General features: G+C 50.1%; 1 protein-coding gene across 2 annotated transcripts; it reads right to left on the minus strand.

Annotated features, from left to right (window-relative positions):
• Positions 1 to 2,703: 2,703 nt before the first annotated feature.
• ALYREF (Aly/REF export factor) lies at positions 2,704 to 17,202 on the minus strand. 2 transcript variants are annotated; one of them, XM_066235268.1, is made up of 6 exons: positions 16,913 to 17,201; positions 16,418 to 16,549; positions 14,861 to 15,008; positions 14,246 to 14,309; positions 13,982 to 14,159; positions 2,704 to 2,726 (listed from the first exon to the last, which is right to left on the minus strand). In XM_066235268.1, exons 1-6 carry the CDS (start codon positions 17,147 to 17,149, stop codon positions 2,724 to 2,726), a joined length of 762 nt encoding a protein of 253 aa, XP_066091365.1. In that variant the 5' UTR covers positions 17,150 to 17,201; the 3' UTR covers positions 2,704 to 2,723. The 2 variants fall into 2 exon arrangements, with proteins under 2 accessions (XP_066091365.1, XP_066091366.1); XM_066235269.1 differs by lacking the exon at positions 2,704 to 2,726 and adding an exon at positions 13,581 to 13,889 and having other exon boundaries at positions 16,913 to 17,202.
• Positions 17,203 to 17,243: the final 41 nt, after the last annotated feature.

Genomic DNA, 17,243 nt, shown 5'->3' on the forward strand with positions numbered 1-17,243 from the left:
CGGTAAACCGTCTTGTGCACTGAGTGGCTGATCCAGGACAAGTCTGCTCTCAGATAACCCAAGTGCCTTAACCCCAAACGCTACATAGAAAATTTCAAAAATATGTTAGGATTCTGTTGCTGTGTAAAAATGGGCCCTGGATTTAGCTACTTAAAACCACAATTTTTTTTTTCTTTTCCTTTTTTTATTTTTCTGAAGCTGGAAACAGGAAGAGACAGTCAGACAGACTCCCGCATGCGCCCGACCGGGATCCACCCAGCACGCCCACCAGGGGGCGATGCTCTGCCCATCCCGGGCGTGGCCATGTTGCGACCAGAGCCACTCTAGCGCCTGGGGCAGAGGCCACAGAGCCATCCCCAGTGCCCGGGCCATCTTTGCTCCAATGGAGCCTTGGCTGCGGGAGGGGAAGAGAGAGACAGAGAGGGAAAGCGCGGCGGAGGGGTGGAGAAGCAAATGGGCGCTTCTCCTGTGTGCCCTGGCCGGGAATCGAACCCGGGTCCTCCGCACGCTAGGCCAACGCTCTACCGCTGAGCCAACCGGCCAGGGCTTAAAACCACAATTTATTATTTCCCATTGATTCTGAGGATCAGAAAGCAGCTGCTTTGGGTCAGCTGTGGTTGAGCTGTTGGTCAGGGCCATGGTCTCCAAGACCAACTGGAACTCTAAGCTCATGCACCCCTGTGGGCAGAAGGCTCAGATGGACAGAGAAAGAGAGAACAAGAGAAGGGAAATAGTGCCCTGGTCAGGTAGCTCAGTTGGTTAGAACATTGTCCTATTACGCCATGGATGCAGGTTCAATCCCAGGTCAGGGCACATACGAGAATCAACCAGTCAGTGCATGGATAAGTAGAACAAGTCAATCTCTCTCTCTCTCCGTCTCTAAAAATTAATAAATTTTTTAAAAATGTTTTTTGAAGTAGGGAAATGGCAAGCACTCCAGATGAAGTTGCAGTGTCTCTTACAACATGAACTCAGAAGTGCCATGCCATCACCTGGCGTGTGGTGGCACAGTGGATAGAGCATTGAACTGGAAAGTTGAAGTTGCTGGTTTGACACCCTGGGCTTGCCTGGTCAGGGCACATACAACAAGCAATCAATGAACAACTAAAATGAAGCAACTATGAGTTGATGCTTCTTGCTCCACTCCCTCTCTATAAAATCAATAAAAAAAAAAAGTGCCACACCAATACTTGGCACACAGACCTGTCCTGGCCAGTGGAGACTATAGGGCCTGAGTACCAGGGGGTGCCCCCCCCTCCCGCACACACCAGAGTAGCAAGAATGGTACCATGAGCCCCTGTGGACCTACCACCCCTGTTCAATGGCTTTCAGCTGGCTGCCAATTCTGTTCCACACACATTTGAAGAGAATCTCAGAAATCATTTCCATTGGAAACATTTCAGCATTCTTTTTTTTTTTTTTTTTTTGCAAGAGAGACAAAGAGAGGGACAGATAGGGACAAACAGACAGAAAGGAAGAAAGATGACAAGCATCAATTCTTTGTTGCACCTTAGTTATTCATTAATTACTTTCTCATATGTGCCTTGACCAAGGGCTACTGCCAAGCCAGTGAACCCTTGCTCAATCAAGCCAGTGACCTTGGGCTTCAAGTCAGTGGCCTTTGGGCTCAAGCCAGCAACCACAGGGTCATGTCTATGATCCCACACTCAAGTCGGCAACCCCACGCTCAAGCCAGCGACCTTGGGGTTTCGAACCTGAATCCTCTGCATCCCAGGCCAATACTCTATCCTCTGTGCCACTGCCTGGTCAGGTTTTCAGCATCTTTTTATGTCTAAGGAAAATGGTCCTTTTTTATTTGGTAAACAAGAATTACAGTATCACCCATGGCCAGGTAGCTTGGTTGGTTAGAACATCAACCCAGTACGCAAAGGCTGTGGGTTCCAACCCTGGTCATGGCACATACAGGTACAGATCGATGTTTCTCTTTCTAAAATCAATAAAAATTAAAAATATCTACTAAAAAAAAAGTCACATTACCGTTTAAAAAATTCTTTTTAAATGTTTATCTTATCAATTTTAGAGGGAGAGGAAGAGAAGTAGAGAGACAGGAACATCGATCTATTCCCGTATGTGCCCTGACCAGGGATTAACCAGCAACCTCTGTGTTTTGGGATGATGCCAACCAAGCCATCTGGCCAGGGCCCTCTTTTTTTTTTTTTGGACATCTGTTATGATGTCTAACCCTCCTTAACAAAACTCTGGAGTAGCGGCTTCGATTGAGTCATCCCACTCTCTCCTATCCTCTGGGCCTGAGCAGATTGGCAGGGTTCTCCAGAGTTGTGGGCAGATTGGTGTTCTACAGCCAAGTGAAGGCTGGCTGTCAGGGCTCAACCAGGCCTGTCCACCCTAAGACAGCTCACAGCTGCTCCTACCCCAGATGCCAGGTACAAGGGGGTACCTAGGCTACCCACAATTTTGCCCGCAGACTACACATGAGGGTTCCCATGACCCCCTCAGTTTTGAAAATTCACTAAAACTCACATAACTCAGAAATGCTCTTGACTTATGATCACTGTTTATTATGAAGGACACAACTCAGGAATAGCCAGGTGCAAGAAAAATGCACAGGGCAAAGAACTGGGGGAGGGGGTGTAGGGAGCATACATGCTCTCTCTGGGCCCACTATCATCCCAGCACCTCTTCGTGTGTTCACCAAATTGGAACCTCTTCAAACCCATTGTTTAAGGGCTTTTCTGGAGGCTTCACTAAAAGGCAAAATTAATTAAATCATCAGTCATTGGTGATCAACTTAAATCTCCAGCATCTCCTCCCTTCTTTTTTTTTTATGAGTTTTTTTAATTAATTAATTTATTTATTTATTTATTTTTGTGGCAGAGACAGAGAGAGTCAGAGAGAGGGACAGATAGGGACAGACAGAAACGGAGAGAGATGAGAAACATCAATTCTTTGTTGCGGCTCCTTAGTTGTTCATTGATTGATTTCTCATATGTGCCTTGACCGTGGGGCTACAGCAGAGCAAGTAAACCCTTGCTCCTGCCAGCGACCTTGGGCTCAAGCTGGTGAGCCTTGCTCAAACCAGATGGGCCACGCTCAAGCTTGCGACCTCGGGGTCTCGAACCTGGGTCCTCCACATCCCAGTCTGACGCTCTATCCACTATGCCACTGCCTGGTCAGGCGCACCTCCTCCCTTCTGAGGTCAGGAGACCGGACTGAGAGAGCCTAGTGTTTTTGGTGACCAGCCATCATCCTGACACTATCCAAGGGCCCACCCAGAGTTCTCTAATCACCATAAACTCAGGTATGGTTGAAAGGGACCTGTAATGATTAACAAGATGCTCCTGCCAGGAAATTCCAAGGGCTTTAAGAGCTCTATGCCAGAAATCAGCAAGACCAAATGATTTATTATTCCACAGTCACTTTTCTGAACAGAGGAAATCAGGACACTAGTAGTTAAGAATTTCCATGGCACTTCTGGGTTTGCCTAGCTCAATCCTCCATTGTGGTGTGGTAGCTCCTATTCCCTGACGTCTCAGGCTTGAGGAGCCCCAGGTCAATTTTCAGAGTTGCTGTGGGCCCCACACATCAGGCAGGTCTATCTTCATCAATAGCCCATCAACCTTTCAGTCAGTAGGTTCAGAGGCCACTCAGGATTGTTCTCAACAGGCATTATTTTATTAGGCATCGTGCCTGACCTGTAATGGTGTAGTAGATGAAGCATCGACTTGGAATGATGAAGTTGCTGTTTGAAAGCCCAGGTTTGCCTGGTTGAGGCACAGACTAGAAGCAACTACTACAACTTGATACTTCTGGCTCCTCCTCCCTTTCTCTCTCTCTCTCCTCTCTCTAAATATCAATCTTTTTTTTTTAAGTGAGAGAGAAATGAGAAGCATCAACTCATAGTTGCAGCACCTTAGTAGTTCATTGATTGCTTTCTCATATGTGCCTTGACTAGGGGGGCTCTAGCCAAGCCACTGACCCCTTGTTCAAGCCACGACCTTGAGGCTTCGAATCTGGGTCCTCAGCATTCCAGGCCAATGCTCTATTCACTGCCTGGTCAGGCAACATAAAAAAAAATTATTTATTTTTTGTTTGTTTTTGTATTTTTCTGAAGCTGGAAATGGGGAGGCAGTCAGACAGACTCCCGCATGCGCCCGACCGGGATCCACCTGGCACGCCCACCAGGGGGCGACGTTCTGCCCACCAGGGGGCGATGCTCTGCCCGTCGGGGCGTCGCTCTGTAGCAACCAGAGCCACTCTAGCACCTGGGGCAGAGGCCAAGGAGCCATCCCCAGCGCCCTGGCCATCTTTTGCTCCAATGGAGCCTCAGCTGCGGGAGGGGAAGAGAGAGACAGAGAGGAAGGAGAGGGGGAGGGGTGAAGCAGATGGGCGCTTCTCCTGTGTGCCCTGGCCGAGAATCGAACCCGGAACTTCCGCACGCCAGGACGACACTCTACCACTGAGCCAACCAGCCAGGGCCTTTTTTTTTTTTTTGAGTGAGCATGTGTACACACATGAGAGAGAGGGAGAGGGAGAGAGGGGAAGAGAGAGGGAGGGAGAGGGAGAGAGTGGGGGAGAGAGAAGGAGAAGAAGAGGGAGAGAGAGAGAAAGAGAGAGAGAAAGGGACAGACAGGGACAAAGGAAGAGAGATGAGAAGCATCAACTTGTTGTGGCACTTTAGTTGTTCATTGATTGCTTTCTCATATGTGCCTTAATGGGGGTGGGGAGGGGGCTCCAGCAAAGTGAGTGATCCCTTGCTCAAGCCAGCAACCTTTGGGCTCAAGCCAGTGACCATGGGTTCATGTCTATGATCCCACACTTGAGCCGGCGACCCCATGCTGAAGCCAGATGAGCTCATGCTCAAACTAGTGACCTTGGGGTTTTGAACCTGGGTCCTCAGCATCCCAGGCCGACACTCTATTCACTGAGCACCATCTGGTCAGGTGGTGATTTTCTTACTTAGAGGCATTTCTTAGCTGGTATTGTTTTCTTTTTTTAGATTTTATTTATTCATTTTAGAAAGAGGAGAGAGAGAAGGGAGGCAGGAACAGAAAGCATCAACTACCATATGTGCCTTGAATAGGCAAGCCCAGGGTTTCAAACCAGCAACCTCAGCATTCCAGGTCGATGCTTTATCTACTGCGCCACCACAGGTCAGACCACTTTTTTTTAAGTGAGAAGAGGGGAGATAGTGAGACAGACTCCTACATGCACCCCAACCAGGATCCACCTGGCAACTCTGGTCTGGAGCTGATGCTTGAATCAACCCAGCTATTTTTAACACCAAGGGAGGGGATGAGAAACAGAGGATCATTTCTCCTGTGTGCCCTGACCAGGAATCAAACTGGCAACCTCTGATCTCCCGGGCAATGCTCTAACCAACTGAGCTATTCAGTCAGGGCTTGAATGGCTTTTTTTTTTTTTTTTCATTTTAGAAAAGAGAGGGGGAGAGAGAGGAGAGAGAGAAGGAGGGCAGGAGCAGGAAGCATCAACTCCCATATGTGCCTTGACCAGGCAAGCCCAAGGTTTTGAACTGGCGACCTCAGCATTTCCAGGTCTGCGCTTTATCCACTGCGCCACCACAGGTCAGGTCTTCTTCTTCTTTTTTTTTTTTTAATTACAGAGACAGAGAGAGTCAGAGAGACGGATAGACAGGGACAGACAGACAGGAACGGAGAAATGAGAAGCATCAATCATTAGTTTTTCATTGCGCATTGCAACACCTTAGTTGTTCATTGACTGCCTTCTCATATGTGCCTTGACCACGGGCCTTCAGCAGACCAAGTAACCCCTTGCTCAAGCCAGCGACCTTGGGCTCATGCTGGTGAGCTTTTGCTCAAACCAGATGAGCCCGCACTCAAGCTGGCGACCTCGGGGTCTCGAACCTGGGTCTTCCGCATCCCAGTCTGACACTCTATCCACTGCGTCACCGCCCAGTCAGACTTGAATGGCTTTTTTATGATGGATTTGCTAATTTAAAAAAATAGGCCCTGACAGACTGAACTCCCCCTTCTCTCTCTTCTGAAATAAATAAAATCTTAAATCAAAAGGCCTTGCCTGACCAGGTGGTTGCGCAGTGGATAGAGCGTCGGACTGGGATGCAGAGGACCCAGGTTTGAGACCCCGAAGTTGTGAGCTTGAGCGCGGGCTCATCTGGTTTGAGCAAAAGCCCACCAGCTTGAACCCAAGGTCACTGGCTCCAGCAAGGGGTTATTCGGTCTGCTGAAGGCCCACGGTCAAGGCACATATGAGAAAGCAATCAATGAACAACTAAGGTGTTGCAACGTGCAATGAAAAACTAATGACTGATGCTTCTCACCTCTCCCCGTTCCTGTCTGTCTGTCCCTGTCTATCCCTCTCTCAGACTCACTGTCTCTGTAAAAAATTAAAAAATAAATTAAATTAAATTTAAAAAAAAAAAGGCCTTGACCAGGGAACTCAGTTAATTAGTGTTGTCCCGATATACCAACGTTGCAGGTTTGATCCCTAGTTAGGGCACATATAAAAATCAACTGATGAATGCATAAATAAGTGGAATAACAAATTGAAGTTTCTCTATCTCTCTCAAATTAACCCTCTGAGTAGTGAGTTTTTTTCATGCTCGCTGACTCCTGGGAGTGAGTTTTTTTTTCTTCAAAAAATGAAATTAGTGGCCTGACCTGTGGTGGCGCAGTGGATAAAGCGTCGACCTGGAAATGCTGAGGTCGCCGGTTCGAAACCCTGGGCTTGCCTTGTCAAGGCACATATGGGAGTTGATGCTTCCAGCTCCTCCCCCCTTCTCTCTCTGTCTCTCTCTCCTCTCTCTCCCTCTCTCTCTCCTCTCTAAAAATGAATAAATAAAATAAAATTAAAATTAAAAAAAAATGAAATTAGTTACAGTTTTATTAACTTAAAATTATGTTTGATAACCAATTTATGGAAACAAGAATACACATTTGCTTCTTAATGTTGCCTTACACATGTACGATCAATGTATGATCATAGTCTGTATGGCATGAGGACGTACATGAACATTTGTACTACTCAAAGGGTTAATAAAATATTTTAGCTCTGGCTGGTTGGCTAAGTGGATAGAGCGTTGGCCTGGTGTGTGATGTCCCAGGTTCGATCCCTGGTCAGGGTACACAAGAGAAGCGACCATCTGCTTCTCTTTCCCTCCTTCTCCCCGTTCTCTCCCTCTTCCCCTCTCGCAGCCACTGGATTGAATGGTACAAGCATCAGCCCTGGGCACTGAGGATAGCTTGGTTGATCCAAGTGTCAGCCCAATGTGGGTGTTGTCAGGTGGATCCCAGTTGGGGTGCATACAGGAATCTGTATCTCCCCTCCTCTTACTTAAAAAATAAATAAAATGAAAAAGAGGCCCCAAAGCAACAACAGCCTGATAACAATGAGCACTCATAGCACCTAGATGTTGGTGGCTGAATTCAACTCCATTAAAGTAGCTGGTGGAGCCTGACCAGTGGTGGCACAGTGGATAAAGTGTCCACCTGGAATGCTGATGTTGTCTGTTCATAACCCCAAAGTCAATGGCTCTGAATGTTGGCTCATAAGTGTGGGGTCACTGGCTTGAGTGGAGCAGTTGTACACATGATCCCAAAGCTTGCCAGCTTGAACCCAAAGGTCACTGGCATGAAAAACCCAAGGTCACTGGCTTGAGCAAGGGGACACTGGCTTGGCTCCGGTCAACACACATACGAGAAACTCAATGTCAACTAAAGTGAAAGCAGCCAACTATAAGTTGATATTTCTCACTTTCTTCCTTCCTGAGTCTCAAAAAGAAATCAGCTGGCAGACAGGTGAGTTGGAGCCCCTTATGGTGCCAGAAAACCAGGAAATGCTTTAGAAAGGACAGTTGGCCAAAAGGCACAGGATGAACCCTCACAAGCTCCCAATGGACAAAAGTAAAAGCAGTATGAACAAAGTTAACAGATTATGACTCAGAATCAAATAAATAGCCATAGTCCATGCTAATATAAATAACCCAATAGGGCCCTGGCCGGTTGGCTCAGCGGTAGAGCGTTGGCCTGGCGTGCGGGGCACCCGGGTTCGATTCCCGGCCACGGCACATAGGAGAAGCGCCCATTTGCTTCTCCACCCCCCCTCCTTCCTCTCTGTCTCTCTCTTCCCCTCCCGCAGCCAAGGCTCCATTGGAGCAAAGATGGCCCGGGCGCTGGGGATGGCTCCTTGGCCTCTGCCCCAGGTGCTAGAGTAGCTCTGGTCGCAGCAGAGCGACGCCACGGAGGGGCAGAGCGTCGCCCCCTGGTGGGCGTGCCAGGTGGATCCCGGTCGGGCGCATGCGGGAGTCTGACTGTCTCTCCCCGTTTCCAGCTTCAGAAAAATACAAAAAAATAATAATAATAAATAAATAAATAACCCAATAGATGGTAGGGAAGGGGCTGCTCCTCTTGAAAAGAATTCTAATTACTGTTGAAGGACTGAAGAAACAGTAAAAATACTACTAAACCACAATAATTACCACATTATAGGATGCTAAAATTGGCAGGCAAAACTTCCCCCCCCTTTTTTTATTTATTGATTTCAACAAGAGAGGAAGACAGAGACAGAGGTACATTGAGCTATTCCTGTAGGTGCCCTGACCAGGCATCAAACCCACAACTTCTTTATTTTTTTGTATTTTTCTGAAGTGAGAAGCGGGGAGGCAGACAGATTCCCACATGTGCCCAACAGGGATCCACCCGGCAAGCCCACTAGGGGGCGGTGCTTTGCTCATCTGGGGCCTTGCTCCATTGCAACCCGAGCCATTCTAACACCTGAGGCGGAGGCCATCCTTAGTACCTGGGCCAACTTTGCTCCAATGGAGCCTTGGCTGCTGGAGGGGAAGAGAGAGAGAAAGGAGAGGAGAAATGGTGGAGAAGCAGATGGGCGCGTCTCCTGTGTGCCCTGGCTGGGAATCGAACCCAGGACTCCTGCACACCAGGGTGATGCTCTACCACTGAGCCAACTGGCCAGGGTCCCACAACCTCTTTACCTCGGGATGATGATTTAAGTTCTAACCAACCGAGCTATCCCGCCACTACTGGCAAGCAAAAGTTTTGAGAAACAAGTATTCACTTGTCTACCTCAAGATATTATGGATTATGAAGGGAAGAACAGTAATTTTATAGTAGATAAAACTGGCAGCTTCCCCTGAACTAAGGGAGCAAGATCACATCTAGTGTCCCATAGTGTGCCCCATGGGACACACCACAATAGCAACACCCCATCTGTGGTATACCTGCCAAGAACACATAACGTTGGTCTAATAATCATAAAGTGACACAATGCTCCATGGGATTGACCTTCAAAAGTGTCCAGGGTGCCCTGGCTGGATAGCTTGTTTGGTTAGTGTTGTCCCGATACACAAAAATTGCAGGCTTGATCCCTGGTCAGGGCACATACAGGAACAGATCAATGTTTCTATCTCTCTCTAAAATCAATAAATTTATTTTTAAAGTGTGAAGGTCATGAAAGACAACTCAGTGCAATGGACTGGACACCATTTTCCACGTGACCAATGCTAGGAAAGTAATTGTTTGTATCATTGGCCTTTTGTGCCCATTACATGTTATTATTTTTAATTAAAAAAAATAGTTTCTAGCCTAACCAGGCGGTGGCGGAGTGGATGGAGAGTCGGACCGGGATGTGAAGGGCTCAGGTTTGAGTACCCAAAGTCTCCAGCTTGAGCACAGGTTCATCTGGTTTGAGCAAGGCTCACCAGCTTGGACCCAAGGTCGCTGGCTCGAGCAAGGGGTCACTTGGTCTGCTGTAGCCCCACGGTCAAGGTACATATGAGAAGTCAATCAATGAACAACTAAGAAGCTGCAACGAAGAATTGAGGTTTCTCATCTCCCTTTCTGTCTTTCTGTCCCTATATAGCATCTGTCCCTCTCTGTGTCTCTCCTGCAAAAAAAAAAACTAGTTTCTAAAACAATTCACATTCCACACACCATTGAAACAGTAATATAGCCTGACCTGTGGCGGTGCTGTCAATAAAGTAACAACCTGGGCCCTGGCTGGTTAGCTCAGCAGTAGAGCATTGGCCCAGTGCGTGGAAGTCCTGGGTTCAATTCCCAGTCAGGGCACACAGGAGAAATGCTCATCTGCTTCTCCACCCCTTCTCCCTCTCCTTTCTCTCTGTCTCTCTCTTCCCCTCCTGTAGCCAAGGCAGGAGCAAAGTTGGCCCAGGCACTGAAGATGGCTCCATGGCCTCCGCCTCAGGCCCTAGAATGGCTCTGGCTACAACAAAGCAATGACCCAGATGGACAGAGCATCGCCACCTGGTGGGCATTCTGGGTAGATCCCAGTTGGGTGCATGCAGGAGTCTGTCTCTCTGCCTCCCAGCTTCTCACTTCAGAAAAATGCACAAAAAAACCCCCACAAAAACAACAACAAAAATGACCTAGAATGCTGAGGTTGCCAGTTTGAAACCCCGGTTTGCTTGGTCAAGGCACATACAAGAAGCAACTACTACCAGTTGATGCTCCCCCCACCAGCACTACTCTCCTCTCTAAAAATCAATAAAATCTTAAAAAAAAAAAAAAGACAAATAATAGCCCACTCCATCATCTGCATTTTGGTCAGTCTATGAATGCATCCACGGGAATCCCCAAGAACCTCTAGGCAGCTCTTTTCACCCAGGCCAGTATCCCTGGATTCTTCCTTCATCAGCCCTTTTAACCAGCCACACCCCAGGGTCCTGGCTCACCCCAGCTTTCCAGTGTTTTCACCTCAGGACCTTTATATCTGCTGTTCTCTGCCCACAACCCCCCCCCCCAAATGTCCACAGGTCCTGCCTCCACCCTCTTCTGCCCCATCAGCACAGCCTCTTGTTGGGGTCATTACCCTGTTTTCCTCCACAGTCATTTCACATCTGACACCGTGTTTCAGGGTGCCTATTTGTCCCCCACTGGACTGGGCATTCTGCCAGGACAGAGATGTTTTGTTTGTGCCTGTTTCTCCACACGTGAAAATGGTGTCTGGCATGTAGCAGGCAGTCATGTTTGTTGGACGAGTAAATAAACTTCATCTTCCTTTTTTAAAATTTTATTTTTATTGATTTTAGTGAGAAAGGGAGATAAAGGAAGAAAAGGGTTAGGAACATTGATCTGTTTCTATGTGTCCTGACTGGGGATTGAACTGGCAACCTCTGTGCTTCGGGACAATGCTCTAACGCGCTATCTGGCCTGAGCTCCTTAAACTCTAAAATGCAAGGATCACCTCATTAGGTTCTCAGGAGGATACATGAAACCAAGACAGAGTATCTCAGAGTGCAGGTGCATCTGTCCTCAACGTATCTGAGTAGTCCTGCATCTGGAGATGCAAGTGGCAAGTTTCCAACCCCCACTTACTTCTAATACAGTTACTATAGTGCATTACATTTTGTTTCCCACACCAGACTGTCAGCTCCCTGAAGGCCAGAACAAAGCCACATGCATTTAGAGGACAGCAGAGGCTGAAAAAGACACAGCATTGCAAGATTTCAGTGTCCAAGGAATGCAACTGCTCAGCGAATCTGGTACCTTAACTCCTATTGGGTTTTACTTCATGTATATGGGGAGAGGGCTGTTCCTCCTCATTCCAGATTGCTCAGGAACCACATGTATCATTTATCAAACAACCAAAAGCCAAGAACACGCTCATGAGCTGACTGTCCTGTGCACAGAGACTAGGCAGTCCCAGCTCAGAGCAGCCTCCACATCCTTCCTCCCTGGTGCCAGCTAAGCCTCAGCAACACCTTTGAAAGCTGTGAAGAGACTGAGGCCCAGTGAGCCCCACGCCCACTTCTGGTCCAGCAACGTCCTTTAGGAGACCAAATGCCTGGTTCACCTGAGATTACAGGTGTTGTCTCTGCCCATGCAACAGCCCCCACTACTAGCTTCCTTCTCAAAAGCATCCCAGCATGGATAAGGCACTACATAGTCTGCCAGTCCTGGAAAAGGTTGCGTTTCACAAGTCTGGAAGTTGAGGCTGAGCACTGAAGACCACCCCTCACCCCTACTGTCTTAGGAACTCAGGGGTTCCCACTGAATTCACTGGCCATCCTCCCCCTGCAACATAACCTCTCCTTCTTCCTATCCCTTCCAACCCTCCCTGGGCCCCCCCATCCACCACAGCCTCACTAGTGTCCAAAGTCCGAACAGCTACCAAATCAGAGAACACTTGTGTGAGCCCAACTCTAGATGCCCACCCACCTCCTGGACCAAGCACTACACATGGTCCCTTCCCTGTTCTCTTCCACCAATGACATCCTCCCACCCTGCCCCTGGCCCCTCTTCATACTGTCTAGTCAGTTCCCAGGTCCTGGCCACTACTCATTCCAGTGCCCTGGAGGAACCACCCCACAGTTCCCCATACCCAGTGGCCAACAGGTCTAGCATTTACAGCTTCTGGCTTCAATAACCTTGACCCTCCATCAGGTGACCTCTTTAGCTTCTCGACAGTGGGGAGGAAGATGACCCCTGCCTCTCCTGTCAACACTCTCCAAAGGTAGTCTTCTTGCCTGGCCTGTGCCTGCTCAGCCCAAGGCCACCTCCTCAGGAACATGCCTGTCTCTGTCTGGATGACCTCACCTCTATCACACCCAACTCTCAGGCCACAGGCAGCTAAAGACAGATATTTGCCAGTCTGTCCACTGCTGGGCTAGGCTCTTCAGTAGGCACATCAGTGCCTGGCAGGGTGCAGGCTGGAAAAGTGGCAGTTAAAAGGCCACTCCTTAGTAACACTCCTGCTGTGACTTAAAACCCACAGGGCCTAGGAGCCACGTGTACTGCGGGAGAGGCCAGATGGAGTGAGCTTGCCACCTCCCTACTGCAGTTACCGGTCTTCTGGTCCCAGCTGGAGCCTGGGGGACTCAAGAGCTCCATTTTCCCTGTCCTCACCCAACCCTCCCCAGTCCCTGTTCTGAAAATACTGTAGCCACCTTCTGACCAACTCAGCACCAGGTGATAAGGGCTGCCCCTCCTACCCTACTCTGGATGTGCCTGAGAGCCACAGAAGAGGACCCTCAGCTCTGGCTGGACTGTGGGCAGGACTGAGGAGCCCATAGCCATGCCCTCCAGAGGGGAGTTGGAAGACCAGAAGACTTCAGGCAGGTCTCCACACCCTGTCTCCCACAGGCATCTCTGGACTGCACCCCAAGTGTGGTGCTGGTCTACTCTATCCTGTCCCGAGGGCGGTCAGATGAGACTTGGCCACAGTTTCCACCAGCTATCTCAGCAACGCCTTGCCCCTCCCTGGCTAAGAGAACCACAAGGGGAGGATGTCACAAAGTTAGGACTGCTGACACTGGGTTTCTGAGAATCATACCACTAGAAGAAAGGAAGAGCCCAACCCAGTCACTTGAAATCTGGCAGCAACACAGGTGGCTGCCTCACACCTCACAGAGCAGGCAGTGGACAGGTGGCTACAGGTATAGGAGCTACTGCTTCATATCCTCCCATCCACCAGGTCAGAGAGGAAGGGGTAAGGACCCTCAGAACAGATGGAAAGGCAGCCACTCCCACCAACCCTGCCCAAATGCCTGTCTACCTCCTTGCCTCCCAGTTGACACCGAAATTGTGGCCCAGGCAAGGACTCTGCCAGCAGAACAAATCAGAGCTCTATTTCTACACACATTTCTGTTTATTATGGCAAAGGTGAAAACACCACCTCCTCCAGAACAGCAACCAGTAAAGTTTATCCCAAAAATAACTCGGTACAAAACAGGTCTGTTTCAGAATTTTAAAAAAAGGAAAAAAAAGAAGAAATAAAAGAAAAACCTTTACATGAGTTTTAAATCCTATTTTAAAACAGAAGAAACAAATCCATCATTGGCTGCATGGCCCCAGCCCACCCCTCCCACAGGGAGCAGGAATGAGATGTCTGGGCCCAGTTCCATGCACAGACTTGCTGTTGCTTTAACTGGTGTCCATCTGAAACAGGAGAAAGAGGTTCCTACTTAAGAGGAGATCCTACTCCCCTCCCAGTCTAGGTCAGGCCCCCGCCATCCTAGCCCAGGACTCACCCTTGCATTGTAAGCATCCAGCTGGGCGTCCAACTCCTCTGCAGAGATCTGCTGCTTTGAACTGCGGCCAGTGCCCCTGCCTCTGCCCCGGCTGCCACCACGGGCACCTCTTCGAGTGCTGCCGCCGCCCCCAAAACCTCCAGAACCACGGGTTCTAGTCATCCCGCCTCTGTTTACACTAGTGAGAAGGAAGTGTGTTCACATACTTGGGAGACCTGACAATGAGCCCATGGGCAAACCCCACCCAAACACCCTGGAACTCACCTCTGTGCTGGTCTGCGCTGTGTGTCAATCTGTGATGTGACAAGCTGAATGTTCATGGGACGGCCTGTGGCATGAAATACAAAAGGGCACACTCCAGTCAGAGCCCTGAAACCTACCCAAGGATGCCGCACCCATCTCCATGCAGGCACTGGACAGGGTCTCTGGCGTCTCCAACGCTCCCGCCAAGGCAGATGGCCTGGACACACTGGGGAAGGGAGAACAAGATGGCACCAAAAACAACACGCCAACACACTGCTTCTTCTCAGTCCGGGTTCAGGTGGGTGTCACTCACAGGTGGAAAGGTGTGGGGAACCTGAGGCAAGAAGAAGTGGTACCTTTGTCTTTATGACTACAGCCCCACACTCAAGAGGCGTACTATGGCTTCACAGAAGTGAGTCTTCCTCGGAAGGAGCTGAAGGAAGGGAGGAATGTAGCTTGCTGGATGGGGGTTCACAAGAGGTTGGTCCAGATGTGTGGGGCAGCATGAGAGGTGGCAGAATGGAAGAGAAAGACAAGGGGGCGAATGCAAAGTATCCTCAATCAGAGTGGTAAGCCATATTCCTGCATGGACAGGTGCCAGCCCCTCAGTCTCCCTGGGTCCAACCCCAAACGCACCATCCAAAGGGACACCGTTGTACTGTTTCATAGCTTTCAAGGCATCTGCCTTCCGTTCAAAGTGCACATCAGCTGTTCCCAGACTGCGACCGGAGCGATCATAGTGCACGGCGGCCTTCTTCAGAGTTCCAAATTCGGCAAAGAGTTCCTGGGAGTCACAAAGAACAATTATTAGTAACTCTTTTCCTTCTGGTGGCCCAGGAACAGTCCCTGGAAGTGTGAGCTACTTTGAGGGCATTTCCCTGGGAGGCAAACATACATATGTATGGGGGGCAGGACAGTGGTAGTGGGAAATGTGGGGAAAGATGGGGCAAGTGGGACAGCAACTTCCAGGAGCAGCTGGGCCTGAGGGCTCCTGCCAACTTGGGGACCTGACATCTGTACCATGATGCAGGTAAAGGATTTTGCAAAGCCCACCAGTGAAGGGCACGAGATGAAGTCACTATCTTCTTCAACAGAGGAATTTACAACACACTCAAGGGTTGTACCAACAATCAACAAAGGCCAAGATCACAGAACAAGGGACACTATCCAACGTGGATGAGCTCAAAGGGACCACTGATTTGGGAGCCCTGACCCAGCCCCTCCCCCAGGGCAAATTCTGGCTCACCTTTCCCTCTCCTCCTACTCAAGCCTGCCGCAAAGTCTGAAGTCAAGCGCTGCCATGGAAACTGCCCTGACCTCAGGCAGGCTGGGAGTTGGAGAGGGAACCCAGAGTGTGGGGCTATTCCGGCCGCAGGCACACAGCGGGAAGTGGAGTTCACCAAAAGCGGTTTCCAGTGGATGCCAGAAACCACCTTAAAAAAAGTGTTGAGACACTGTGAGTGCTCACCAGCCTTGCTCTGTCCTCCCACAGCTGAGCTCTGGGAAACTGAACCCAGGACGGCCCAGCACCCTGACCCGGCCATCTCCATGACTGACCCCCAAGGTGTCACTTAACCAAAGAACAAGTTTAAATGTCTTTGGAATTCAATCAATCCGGAAAAAAAAATTAGAAGTTTCAACCAAAGGTGGTTTTAAAAGTCAGGCCTCTAACAAGACCTGAAGAATGGTGGTAAGTGAAATTACACATATAAGACAAAGGGTTCAAGGCAAACAGAGTCAGGGAGATGCAACACTGTCTTTCTTCTGTGCTGTCAATCTGTAGAGGGAGATCTTTCTCCTTCCAACAAATTTTGAAAATGGGCACAAAATAAAGCAAGCAAGCAGCCTAGCTCTAACAGTAACAGGAACACTCATATTTGACCGCTCTTCCTTTGGTTAGAAATGCGCAGCTCTGCCGGAAAACGCTCACTCACAGAACTTGTAGTAAGAGCAGCAGCTCCTCAGATTAGGTTGGGGGCCTTTTCCAGCACAAACCAACTTGTTGGAGGTTCAACTCTAGCATGACCTCTGCTCTGCACTCCAGCAGCCCCTTATGGGGGTCAGCGGCTAGCCTTTGGGTGCCTGGGAGAGGGCTCGCTGTCCTAAGGAGGAGAGGGGTTCATAGCCACACCCCAAACAACAAGATCATTCTGCGCAGGGTGAACTGCAGACCGAGAAGCTCCTGTCCCTCACCTGAATATCAGCGTCAGACACTCCAAAATCCAAATTGGATACCAGCAGTTTCCCACCCGTCTCCACGCCGGCACCACCCCCAAAGCCGCTGTCGAAAAGGTCGTGTTGCCACTTGTCAGGAAGTTGTTTCGGCTGAAGGAAGAAAAAAACACGAGAACAGAAACAGACTCTTGAGTCTCACACCAAGGCTTTCCCTCCCTCGCAGCCACAAGAGCCTCCCCCAAAAAGGCCCGGAGGAAGTGCAGAGCCCTCCGCTTCCCGCCCGCGCCGGGGCCCCACGTTCAAAACTTTTCGGTTCCTTCCAACTTCCCGCCGCCACGAGGCCCGGCGCCCAGCCCAAACAATGGGGGGGGATTTCCGCCTCCCGAGTCGGGACAGCGCGCGATCTTCCCGCCAGACCCAGAGCCTGCATTCATTCACAAGCCCAGCCCACGGCCATCTCTGCCGCGCGCCGCCCAGCCGGCCCGCTCCTCCGCCGCCGGCCTCTACACTCACTCTGCTGTAGGGCGCCGGCCGGTTCCTGCCACCGCCGCCCGCCGCGCCGCGGGCTAGGGCCGCCCGGTTCCGGATGGGCCCGCCACCCCGGCTCACTCGTGCGGCGGCCTGCGCTCCGCCGCCGCGGCCTCCTTGGGAACCGGCCCGGCCTCGGCCCCTGCCCGCGCCGCGGCCGCCTCGCTGGCTCCGGTTCAGCTTAATGATGTCGTCCAGAGACATGTCCATTTTGTCGGCCATGGCGGGCGCGGAATCGGCGTCGGCTCGATCCCGCGCGTCAGCACGCGGGCTCGTCACTTCCGGCGCCAAGCGGGACTTCCTACACTTCGTCCCC

Source organism: Saccopteryx bilineata, chromosome 6 (assembly GCF_036850765.1).
Source record: "Saccopteryx bilineata isolate mSacBil1 chromosome 6, mSacBil1_pri_phased_curated, whole genome shotgun sequence".
NCBI lineage: Eukaryota > Metazoa > Chordata > Mammalia > Chiroptera > Emballonuridae > Saccopteryx > Saccopteryx bilineata.

What these genes read in the sequence shown, in the direction of transcription:
- ALYREF (XM_066235269.1), bottom strand. Translation starts at nt 17,149, where the DNA reads ATGGCCGACAAAATGGACATGTCTCTGGACGACATCATTAAGCTGAAC. An exon ending in GGCCGGCGCCCTACAGCAGA is followed by an intron (nt 16,550 to 16,912) that starts GTGAGTGTAGAG and finishes TTCTTCCTTCAG; the next exon opens with CCGAAACAACTTCCTGACAA. An exon ending in CAGCGCAGACCAGCACAGAG is followed by an intron (nt 14,160 to 14,245) that starts GTGAGTTCCAGG and finishes CCTTCTCACTAG; the next exon opens with TGTAAACAGAGGCGGGATGA.